This window comes from Terrapene carolina, unplaced genomic scaffold, assembly GCF_002925995.2.
Source record: "Terrapene carolina triunguis isolate 2854851 unplaced genomic scaffold, T_m_triunguis-2.0 Scaffold68, whole genome shotgun sequence".
NCBI lineage: Eukaryota > Metazoa > Chordata > Testudines > Emydidae > Terrapene > Terrapene triunguis.
This window is the reverse complement of record NW_020664419.1, coordinates 60,816,943-60,829,261: the sequence shown is the minus strand read 5'-3', so window position 1 is coordinate 60,829,261 and position 12,319 is coordinate 60,816,943. Positions and strand designations below refer to the sequence as shown.

Sequence of the window (12,319 nt, the reverse complement as noted above, 5' to 3'; positions counted from 1 at the left end):
ATAAATGCGTAGTATAAGGATAGATCCTTAAAACAAGTCAAGATCTAAAAAATATTACTGGGTTGAGTGGGGTATTTGTCTAACACTTACAAACTTTCCAGACTTGTAGTTCCAGTCAGATCAGGAAACTCAGTTATTTGTGAAGCACTATTTAAAGTCCTAGAGTTAAAAACACAGTATCATTATTGAAAGGAAACTACAGGATAATCTTAGAAGTGCAATAGTTATTCAAAGACAAAGAGATTTTAAAGAAGTAAAAACATACAGGGTTCTGAGTTCTGGTAAATGTTGAAAAGCAGACTGTCCCACAAGCTGGATAGGGTTGTCATAGAAATGACTGCAAAAAGAGAAACAGGCATTTTAATATGCAAGATACTACTCTGAATAATTATAAATAGGCAAAGCACACTACACATGTGGTGGTGAGTTCCATGTGATAAATTGTATATTTCCTTCAGCTTTGAACATCTCATTTTCATTCTGCCCACTAATCCGTCTTCATCAAGACTATATTTCAAATACCTAGGTATCTTCTAGCAGCCACCATTTTCTTGGTTTTAAAACTAATCTGCCACAAAAGTGTGTCCTTCTTTATTCCAAATGTAGCATTTGCCTCACAAATTTACACTGGCATGAGGTCCAAGATGAGCACTATTCAGTTATGGACCATTGACAGGTTTATGGTACGAAATTCCTAGAAAAGGGAATTTCATAGAATCATAGAAATGCAGGGCTGGAAGGGACCTCAAGATGCCATCTAGTCCTTCTCCCCATGCTGAGGCAGAACCAAGTATATCTAGACCATCCCAGACAGGTGTTACAGACTCATAGACTTTAAGGTCAGAAGGGACCATTATGATCATCTAGTCTGACCTCCTGCACAACGCAGGCCACAGAATCTCACCCACCCACTCCTGTAACAAACCCCTAACCTATGCCTGAGTTACTGAAGTCCTCAAATTGTGGTTTAAAGACCTCAAGGTGCAGAGAATCCTCCAGCAAGTGACCCATGCCCCACGCTGCAGAGGAAGGTGAAAAACCTCCAGGGCCTCTGCCAATCTGCCCTGGAGGAAAATTCCTTCCTGACCCCAAATATGGCGATCAGTTAAACCCTGAGCATGTGGGCAAGACTCACCAGCCAGCACCCAGGAAAGAATTCTCTGTAGTAACTCAGATCCCACCCCATCTAACATCCCATCACAGACCATTGGGCATATTTACCTGCTAATAATCAAAGATCAATTAATTGCCAAAATTAGGCTATCCCATCATACCATCCCCTCCATAAACTTATCAAGCTTAGTCTTGAAGCCAGATATGTCTTTTGCCCCCACTACTCTCCTTGGAAGGCTGTTCCAGAACTTTACTCCTCTAATGGTTAGAAACCTTTGTCTAATTTCAAGTCTAAACTTCCTAATGTCCAGTTTATATCCATTTGTTCTTGTGTCCACATTGGTACTAAGCTTAAATAATTCCTCTCCCTCCCTGATATTTATCCCTCTGATATATTTATAAAGAGCAATCATATCTCCCCTCAGCCTTCTTTTGGTTAGGCTAAACAAGCCAAGCTCTTTGAGTCTCCTTTCATAAGACAGGTTTTCCATTCCTCGGATCATCCTAGTAGCCCTTCTCTGTACCTGTTCCAGTTTGAATTCATCCTTCTTAAACGTGGGAGACCAGAACTGCACACAATATTCCAGATGAGGTCTCACCAGTGCCTTGTATAATGGTACTAACACCTCCTTATCTTTACTGGAAATACCTCGCCTGATACATCCCAAGACCGCATTAGTTTTTTTAACGGCCATATCACATTGGCGGCTCATAGTCATCCTGTGATCAACCAATACTCCGAGGTCCTTCTCCTCCTCTGTTACTTCCAACTGATGTGTCCCCAATTTATAACCAAAATTCTTGTTATTAATCCCTAAATGCATGACCTTGCACTTTTCACTATTAAATTTCATCCTATTACTATTACTCCAGTTTACAAGGTTATTCAGATCTTCCTGTATGATATTCCGGTCCTTCTCTGTATTAGCAATACCTCCCAGCTTTGTGTCATCCGCAAACTTTATTAGTACATTCCCACTTTTTGTGCCAAGGTCAGTAATAAAAAGATTAAATAAGATTGGTCCCAAAACCGATCCCTGAGGAAGTCCACTAGTAACCTCCTTCCAGCCTGACAGTTCACCTTTCAGTATGACCCGTTGTAGTCTCCCCTTTAACCAGTTCCTTATCCACCTTTCAATTTTCATATTGATCCCCATCTTTTGCAATTTAGCTAATAATTCCCGATGTGGAACCGTATCAAATGGCTTACTGAAATCGAGGTAAATTAGATCCACTGCGTTTCCTTTGTCTAAAAAATCTGTTACCTTCTCAAAGAAGGAGATCAGGTTGGTTTGGCATGATCTACCTTTTGTAAAACCATGTTGTATTTTGTCCCAATTACCATTGACCTCAATGTCCTTAACTACTTTCTCCTTCAACATTTTTTCCAAGACCTTGCATGCTACAGATCTGTTTGTCTAACCTGGTCTTAAAAACATGCAATGATAGGGTCCATAGGTGCTGGAACTAGGGGTGCTGCTGCACCCCCTGGTTTGAAGTGGTTTCCATCATATACAAAGTTTACAGTTTGGTTCAATGACTCTGAGCACCCCACTATACAAATTGTTCCAGCATTCCTAACAGGGACTCAGCAACCTCCCTCGGTAACCTGTTACAGGACTTAACTATCCTTACAGTTAGAAAGTTTTTCCTAATATCTAACCAAAATCTCCTTTGCTCCATATTAAGCCCATTACTTCTTGTCCTACCTTCAGTGGACATGGAGAACAATTGATCATCATCCTCTGTAAAACAACCCTTAACAAATTTGAAGACTGTTGTCAGGTTCCCCCTCACTTTTCTTTTCTCAAGACTAAACATGCCCAGTTTTTTTTAACCTGTCCTCATAGGTCAGGGTTTCCAAACTTTTTATCATGTTTGTTACTCCCCTCTGGACTCTCTCCAATTTGTCTACATCTTTCTTAAGGTGCTGAGCCCAAAACTGGATACAGTACTCCAGCTGAGGCCTCACCAGTACCAACTAGAGCAGAACAATTACCCACTGTTTTATGTACAAAACTCCCGTTACTACACCCTAGAATGATTGTAGCCTTTTTTGCAGCTGCATCACACTGGGGCTCATATTCAATTTGTGATCCACTATAACCTCCAGTTCCTCTTCAGCAGTACTACCTCCTAGCCAGTTATTCTCCATTTTGTAGTTGTCCACTTGATTTTTCCTTCCTAACTGTACTAGTTTGCACTTGCCTTTACTGAATTTCATCTTGTTGATTTCAGACCAATTCTCCAGTTTATCAAGGTCTTTTTGAATTCTGATCCTGTCCCCCCAGGTGCTTGCACTCCCCCGCAGGATGGTGTCATTCACACATTTTATAAATTGGAGAACTGGTAACTATAAGGATAGGTAAGTTCTGGAAAAGGCTTCCAAGGGAGGCTGTGGAATTCCTTTCATTGGACATTTTTCAGAACAGGTTGTACAAACACTTGTCAGGCACGCTCTGTGGTCCTGCCTCAGGGGAAGGGACTGGAGCTGATGACTTCTAGGTCCCTTCCAGCCCTACATTTCTATGATTCTATGACATTAGAGGCTTTACAAATATATAGATGATAGTTTTACTTTCTTTTGTGATCTGTGCCGTTGCACTCCTGATGCTAAGGGAACCTGACTTTGCACGTGGAGATGTCATAGACCAATGGCTGGTCTGCTCTGGTATGGCAATGAATAGGTTTCCATATCTTTCAATTTCAGAAGTTATGAACTGACAGAATAACATTCACCCTCTTCTTGTGTTTGATCTGTGATGGATAGCTGTGTCCAGATGTATAAGTTATGAGCCAATATGACCTTCAATTATTCCAGATATCTTTCATCTTTATAGCTTGTTTTCAAAGAACTGTTTTAACTATTGACAAAATTGTCATTTAAAAAAAATGTACAAATGATCTCAAAAGCTCTGTCCGATAACTTACTAACAAAAGGCTTCTCTTTACAATGTGGAAGGAGGAAGTGTTTCTAGTAACAATGACTTAAATGAAATTTGGGGCAAATGCAGATAGGTTTTTTTCTGGCTTGGTTTTAGAAATGATGTATAGGCAAGCACAGGGCAAGACTTCCTATAAATGAGGAAGTGTTTTTGTAAACAAGCCCAGAGATCTGGGACTTAAAAGACAGACTACAGGGCTTTGACACTTTTCTGGTACTCTGAGCTGTCAGACGGAGAGGACTCTTTCTGCAATGCTATAATATATCAGTATTCTCCTGGTCCTGATAGAGCTTTCCTTAGTAAGCATCAAGGTGAGTATCTATTTTACTTTTTATTTCACAATTTCTTCTCACTCTTTCTACAGTTGCTAATAAAATCTGTTTTTATTTATTTATCTTGGGTCTCCAGTAACTCCACAGAAGCTTTCCTTCTAGTCCGTCACAGTTTATTAACAAAATATAGTGCAAATAGTCCCTAACCAAAGTCCCCAAACATACTCTATATCAACACCAGTGCACATAGTTCTTGTTCTCACCATACCCTAGTGTCTTCCAGCACAGCTAAGCACCTTATCTGGTCTCTTCCAGCCCTCTGCCAGGAACAGCCATCCCAGCCCTTCTTTCAGGGCAGCAGTCCTGCTCATCCCATCAAGAATTCCCATGGCCTCTCTACTGTGAATATCCTGGCCAGAGGAGTACCCCTCACTCCCCTGGGCTCTCTCACATTTCTTTCAGGTTCAGTGCTCCAGCAAGAGATATGAGTGGGTAAGCCCCTCTGCTGCTCCCCCTTCCTTCAGTGTTCTCTGGCCCTTGGCTCCAGCTTAGAGCCAGCAGACACCCTCCTCTTCTGTCTCTCCTGCCTTCAGTCCTCCAGCCCCTCAGGGATGCTAGCCAACAAACCTATCTTGCTGCTCTCCTACCTTCAGCTTTCTCCCAGGAATCATCTTCTAGCTCTGGCCGTTCTCAACTCCTGCCCTTACCCTGACTGACATACAGGGTCTCTTTCTAACCAGGCCTCTTATAGCGCCCAGGTACTGCCCCACCCTCTTAATTGACCAGCTGGGAACACCTGGACTGGAACAGGAGACCTGATCCCAGTTTCATTTAATGGGCCAGCTACCCTGTTATAAGAAATAGCAGCCTGAGTAAAAGGTCAAGGGCTATGGAAAGTTATGATTTCTCTTTCCAAGTAATGTGTGAGTACTAAGGCCTGGTCTACACTACGACTTTAATTCGGATTTAGCAGCGTTAATCCGAATTAACCCTTCACCCGTCCACACTACAGAGCCAGTTAATTCGAATTAAAGGGCACTTAAAATCGATTTCTGTACTCCACCTCGACGAGCGGAGTAGCGCCTAAATCGATTTTGTTAATTCGAATTAGGGTTAGTGTGGCCGCACACCACCGAATTACTGTGGTTAAATTAATGGGGTAGTGTGGCCGCACACCACTGAATTAATGTGGTTAAAAACCGAATTAATGTGCTTAGTGTGGCCGCGCACAATCGAATTTATACAACCTGTTTCCCAAATTCGAATTATCTAAATTCGGATTAATCCCATAGTGTAGACATACCCTAAGAAAACTGAATGACCTGAAAGGTAGGAGACCTAATGCACTCACATTATGCTCCTTTACATTGTAGACGAGTTAGAAAACCACACAGAAATATTGTATTTAATTCCACATTTGATATACAGAATACCAAAGTAAACTGCTTCCACTTACATGGTTATAAGTGATGGATTGCCCACAAATGCATGCTCAGGTATTGATTTGATGTTATTACTATGAAATCCCCTGGGGAAAAAACAATATTTTATACAATAACAAAAAGAGTGAATGTAAAACCTGTAATACATTAAGAAACATTTTATTATTTTTGGGCTGTTTTCCACAGTAACATAGAACTATTACAATTCATCAAAAACCTCTGTAGCTGCAAGCAACGGTGTCTTCGGCTTTCTAGTCAATGTGGACATCGCAGTTAGTTGGATTAAGACTGAAAATGGAAAGCATTTCATTCCAATACTTGTCCCATACCATCCTTGTTTCTGGGATGATTTAGATTTATGTGAATGTATAGTCTATATATGAATTTACATGTTGTGTCATGATATACCATGCATTGAACCTCCCACACTCCTTTCTTTATTGAAGTATTAGAAGAACAAGCTGTACAATGTACTTACTGCCTTCTAGAAAGGAGACAAATTCTTTGTCTCATAATTAATTACTACATTGTACTCATATGAGTAATTCTGCCATTGTTAAAAACAAACTAAGGTTTCAAAATGAACAATGATGATTTGTGTGAGAAACTTTAGTTACTTCAATCATGAACTATGAAAAAGGCTTCTCAGATTAAATTAAAAAATGTAGAAAGCCTTGAATTGTTCACGGATGCAAGCACTCTCACTCATTACTTGTACCAATACCAGATTATCAATTTCACTGAACTAATTGTCTTGCTTGTGTAACTGGGCTAGAAAATCAAGACTCTATATTTATACTCCTTTCTATATACCACATGCAATCAAAAATATGTGCCTATACACAGTTGGGCTCTAAGCAACAACCAAAACAAAAGACTATTTAATTCAAAACCAATATACAGATTGGCTGAGTGGCCTAGACTCTACCAAGCAGGATTGACTGGTAACTTTCTAGCTGTTTGCTTATTTTGCAATTCAACTAGCTTGCACAATTAATCTAGGCTGGTCAGTTTCACCTTTGATTTTAGTCTGTTTTAAACCATGTCTACGCTTCCAGAAGTTTTCCAGTTTACAACACTGCACACGAATGTTTACACTGAAAAAAACCCTGTTTAAAATAAGGTTAAAAATGACTCCCCTATTTCTCCAAAATGCCTATGAGTGAACAGAAATTCCTAGCCCAGGCATTGCGCCTTTTGAAACAAGTCTCACATTTGACGCTGAAACAAAATTGATAGTGTCCTTTTATTATTATGATATACTGCATTTCAAGGATAAAGTTCCAGAAAAGAATACTCTCTCAAAAATTCTTTTCAGTACAAAAGAGCATTTGTAACAAGTAAAAGTTATCAAAGTTAAATGTTATAAATGAAATGCTGAAAATTTTCTTTTATATATGTTGGCATGTTTGCTCACTTTTCCAGGATATAGAAAGTTTTAAAGAGCACTGATAGAAATCATCAGCTTTTCCCAAATAAAAAACATTGTCCAAAGCATCCTCTCAATAAGGTAGAGTTCAATACTTACAGTTCTTTTAAGTTTGTGAGTGTCCTGATAGCAGTGGGGAATTCATCCAGACTGTTGTAATTTAAATCTCTGCATAAAAATAGATCACATAATTTAGGTTATACACTGTTTAAGGGATAACAGAATTTGTTGGGATTTGTAAGGAAGTATCATCTTTCATGCATTAAATAAAAAAATAGGTCCAAAGGCTAGGGAATCCTCAAAATGTGATGTTTTTTAATAAACGCCATCCAATGCAGATCATCATTTTTATTTTTGATCATGGTGCTATTTTTAATTAAGTGTTACCAATTTGGAAATGAGAAAATATGGACATTTACAAATGCTAATAAGCCACCTGCTATTTTGTGATCTCTCCTCCCCACCATTCATTTGTAAGCATGAAAGGAAAATCTATCCTTACCTATGGACAATTTTGCAACTTTTACATAGAAATATTTTGGGCATTTTTCATCTTAAAACTGATTTTTAAAATAAATGCCTGTACTTGTACAGTGAATTGAATCTTACATGGTTCATATGTCACATTATTTAGGTTCAGTTTGCCTCTTTTCCAACTCCCATGTTTATCATGCTTTAATTTTCTTTTCTGACCTGTTTCTTGGCACAGTATGTGAAAACAAGAAAGATAAATATTCAGGAATAGCAAAGGAGAAATATCAATGGAAAAATAGTTATTGGGCGAAATCCCAGCCCCAGTGAAGTCAATGGCAAAACGTCTATTGATTTCAATGGGGCGAGGATTTCACCTATTCTGAGGTTTTAAGATTGCAGTAAGGTTGACAATATCAATACGGAGTAAAGGAGAAAGAACAACAACTCCTCGCCACACACATGTCGTAAAAATAATATTTTACTTAGGGTAGCAACCTAGTATTCCATTTTAAGAACTGCTTGTTAGTGAGACATTTCCTCATTCCAGCACATTCACTAGCCACGTGCTTATTCCTGGCCTGGGAAACCCATGCACATCATCTGAGAGAAGAATTTGGCCCAAGTATGCAGTTGAAACTAAAATGAAGAAAGGTCTGTTTTGTCAAACTGTGCAGCTCCATGGAGCACCGTAGAAGCTTCTGCTTTGTAGAGAATATATTTTTAACAATTTAAATAAGAGATAATTTGACTAAATTAAATAGAAACAATGATTCACGTTGGACTTCAACAAAATATCATCATCCTTAATAACACAGGCAGGAAACTGCTGTCGGTAGTCAACAGGGCTTTTCTTCCTGTTTGTAAATCCCTTCAGGCCCTGTGTGTTGATTACACAGATAATGAACATTTGTAATTTGGTTTGGCCCTCTAGCTGAGCTGGATCTGCCCAGACTGGGAAGAGGATAACCCTGTGACACCCAATGCAGCCCAGGTGATTGGCTATCTTGACGCCAGATTCCAAAACAGCCTCCCCACTGATGGTCGTGCCAACCAATGCAATAATAAACATGACTGTGGTAGGTACCATATTCTCCAAGTTCTCCTCCCTCCTTTCCAGGGTCAAGGTTGTCATCTATATCTTCTTCCCTTTCACACCAGCTAGCCAGGGCTGGGAGGATAAATCACTGTTTTTTCCCCCCATTTCAGGACAGTTGCATACTGTTGTGTATATGTCTCCTTAAAGAACAATCACATTTTCCCTCTTCTGTTCTGGTATTTTATTGAGGGACTTTCTCTCTATGCACAGTGGGTAAAAGTCAAAGCTGTAACATTGCAGGGTGCTCTTGACAATAGAAGACTCAAGTTCTAGTAGAGAGGATTAGTTTATGTGATCAAAATTAACCCCCCCCCCCCCCCCCCCCCCAGTGCAACTGGAAAGTGAGCACTGCATGGTTTTGTGGATTAAAAAGCAAACCAACCATTAGGTTCTGATGATGTTTGTTTGACATTTGGTTTATTCATTCTTCCTGTGGCACATAAAAGTCTAGTCTCCTGTGGGCTGGAATGCTTTGGTCCAATTTCAGTTGTTGGGTTTAGTGTGCTGGTGCTGTGTGGTTGTGGTGGCTTGTGATATACACCAGGTCAGATTAGATCAGGGGTCTCAAACTCAAATGACCGCGAGGGCCACATGAGGACTAGTGCATTGGCCTGAGGGCCACATCACTGACACCCCGCCTCGCTGCCCCTGGCCCCACCCCCACTCCACCCCTTCCATGAGGCCTCGCCCCTGCCCCGTCTCTTCTCCACCTCCTCCTCCAAGCGGTTTTAATAATATATATACACTCAGTAAAGCCCCCCCACTGCACTGGGCTGCACCACCACTCCACCCCTGCTCTGCCTCTTCCAGGGGTGGCAGGTTTGTAGAAATTTTGGTGGTGCCCAAAACCTGCCCCCCCCTAAACTTCGCCCCCACCTGCCTAAGGCTCTGGGAGGAAGTTTGGATGGGGGAGGGTGTCTGGGGTGCAGACTCTGGGATGGAGTTTTAGGATAGGAGGGGGTGCAGGGGTGAGGGCTGTGGGGCTGGGGATGAGGGGCTTGGGGCATTGGAGAGGCTCAGGACTAGGGCAGGGGAAGGGCAGCCTGCCCTGACCCTATTGCAGGGGGGCACTAGGACCCTGCGGCAGCAAGTGATGCCAGAAGCCTGCAGATCGGAGCGTGAGCTGCAGGCCGGGGCAGTGAAGGGGCAGCAAGTGAGGCCGGGGGACACTTGGGGGAGGTGCATGGGGGCGGCAGGCGGGGCCAGGGGGGAGACCTGGGGCAAAACACGGGGGGGGGCCCCGCGGGGAGCTTGGCGGGCCGCAGGGAAGAGCTCTAAGGGCCGCATGCGGCCCACAGGCCGCGTGTTTGAGACCCCTGGATTAGATGATCTATTGGTCCCTTCTGGCCTGAAACTCTATGACTTCTGCATCAGCACCAAAGCCGCGTTGGGCCTCTTGAAGTGCCCTGGTTGGGTAAAGTTGGTTATGATCTGTAGAGAGGTTTCACTTGGTTGTGGTATAGGAGAGGGAGGGGAATAGATATGCAAGGATTATTGTCCCTTAGGCATTAGTGGGTCAGGGCTCCAATACCAAACAGAGGTGGTGATATCTTTATTTGTGCATGTCTGGAGCAAATTACTTTCCTTTAAACTTTGGAGTTGTTTTCCTGTTTAGTCTTCTTTTCCCAGAATTCTTTTTTTCTTATGCTATTCAGGGAAGCCTTGTGTTCACCTCCTGCACTTTACTGAACTATTGTAGGTGCTAAGGTGACTTTATCCCTCTAACACAGAAACTTTTCAAGCGAATCCTTTAAAGACTAACAATTGGGGCAATTTTTTAAAAAGAAGAACATGTTTGTAATTGATGCTACCTCGAGCTTTTCCTTTGTTCAAGAGGTCAAAGTATCTGACTGCTTCCGCAACCACACTATGTGGCAAGATGCATTCTGCAAACTTAAAAGCTTTTTGGTTACAATGAATTTTTCCTTAACCTCTATGTCAATTAGCGTTGCTGACTAAAGATAAACAAACAAATACTGTAGCACTATCAAAGCAAGAATAACTATCCCTGAATAGTCATTTGTTATTTTGCGCCTGGTACAGTTTTAAAATGTCATTAAATAATTTATTAATAAATGCTGCTACAAAAAAAGCAGTGTAGTTTTATAGTTGAGAAATAGGATCACTGTACACAATCATGTGTATCGCAGTCATTGTAAACAATCATCCAGAGCCCGTAGCAATTAAGCAAGCCAAAAAGCATGTTTGGCTTTTAGCAATTAAGCAAGCCAAAAAGCATGTTTGGTATTTTTATTCTTTCAGAATATTAATGAAAACACTGGAAAAAAAAAGGGGGGAAACAAATAAGAGGTCAACTCACAAAGTCTCTAGGCTGTGGAGCCCATCAAAGCATTTCTTTCCCAGGGAGTAGATTCTATTGTTATGGAGATGTCTGCAGGGGAACATTAAGAGCACAGTCAGGAAAGCACGTTGCACACAGTGGAGTTAAGCAAAACATGTTGATGGTTAAATCAAAAGAAACTTATTTTCAGGCATGCACTGATTATATGCAAGTCATGCTTTTTGCAAGAGCATGTATAGGAGGGCATTTCCCCCACCTCTACCCCTCCCCCCCACCCCCACCACCCACCCAGGCTTTGATTTGGTTCCACAGAAAGGTTTTGCTTTTAAACTGCAGAGATTGTGATTCTTTCATTTAATGTATTTGTTTTCTGTCTTCATATTTGTTTTAAAACTGCCTTGCCTGACGTTCTAATTTTAGACACATGGGGATTTCCTATTAAGTGTCTGAAACTTTAAAAATAGGGTCACTGGTGATTTAAAAATATATATTTAAATTAGATACAACGTCTTTAAAAGTGTTGTGTGTGTGTTTTTTTTTTGCTGGGTATGGGGAGTGGGCAGGATGGGAAGCAGGGAAGTGACAAAATGTACATGAGGCCTGACGAAGTGTAGTAAGAAACAGATACATTCACATGACCAAAAATCAGAATTTCAGTGTGAGTTAGTAAATATAATTGACCTCACTGATGCTATAACTTGACTTCCTCCCTGTTAAACTAGCATAATTAACAATTAATTTCCAATGGTATGGTATGTAATTGATAGGATTTTCAGTTTGACTTTTTTGGTAGTGATTGGCTTGAAACAAACCTGCAGATCTGAAAGTTTGGGACATTCAAAATTTGGCTTAGAATTTTGCTGCTTATGCCTATTTCTAAATTTTTAGATCTTAATAGAGAAATTGCTCTGTGTAGCTTAGTAACATGGATGGATGTAACTTGGTGTAATTTCAATGCATTTTTTTGTTTAAGAGAATGCTTTTCCAGCTGACTTCTCTCTCCTATTTTACCTTCCTCACTCCGCCCTCATGGTAGGAGAGAAACTGTGGGAGTTGTACATAAAAGAAGAGAAGGTCTGTGAATGTGAGAGTCAGATACTATTCTCATCCATGTCTTTGTTTTACACAGAAGTATTTTAGTTATCAGAAGCTCTCGATAAATTTTTCAGAACCTACACAAACTGTATTCAGCTATTTATGAACTGACTCTAAAAGATAGAGATTCTGATATTGTACTAAAAAAATG

At 40.8% G+C, this 12,319-nt stretch overlaps 1 protein-coding gene across 1 annotated transcript in view; it reads right to left on the bottom strand.

Annotated features, from left to right (window-relative positions):
- The window catches only part of LGR5 (leucine rich repeat containing G protein-coupled receptor 5), a 134,578-nt gene that overhangs the window by 21,153 nt on the left and 101,106 nt on the right, over positions 1-12,319 (bottom strand). The window contains exons 5-9 of the mRNA XM_026648802.1: positions 11,092-11,163; positions 7,301-7,369; positions 5,787-5,858; positions 266-337; positions 91-159 (exon numbers count right to left, since the gene is read on the bottom strand). Of these exons, the coding sequence (XP_026504587.1) occupies positions 91-159; positions 266-337; positions 5,787-5,858; positions 7,301-7,369; positions 11,092-11,163 (354 nt within the window). The remainder of the gene's footprint in view (positions 1-90; positions 160-265; positions 338-5,786; positions 5,859-7,300; positions 7,370-11,091; positions 11,164-12,319) is intronic.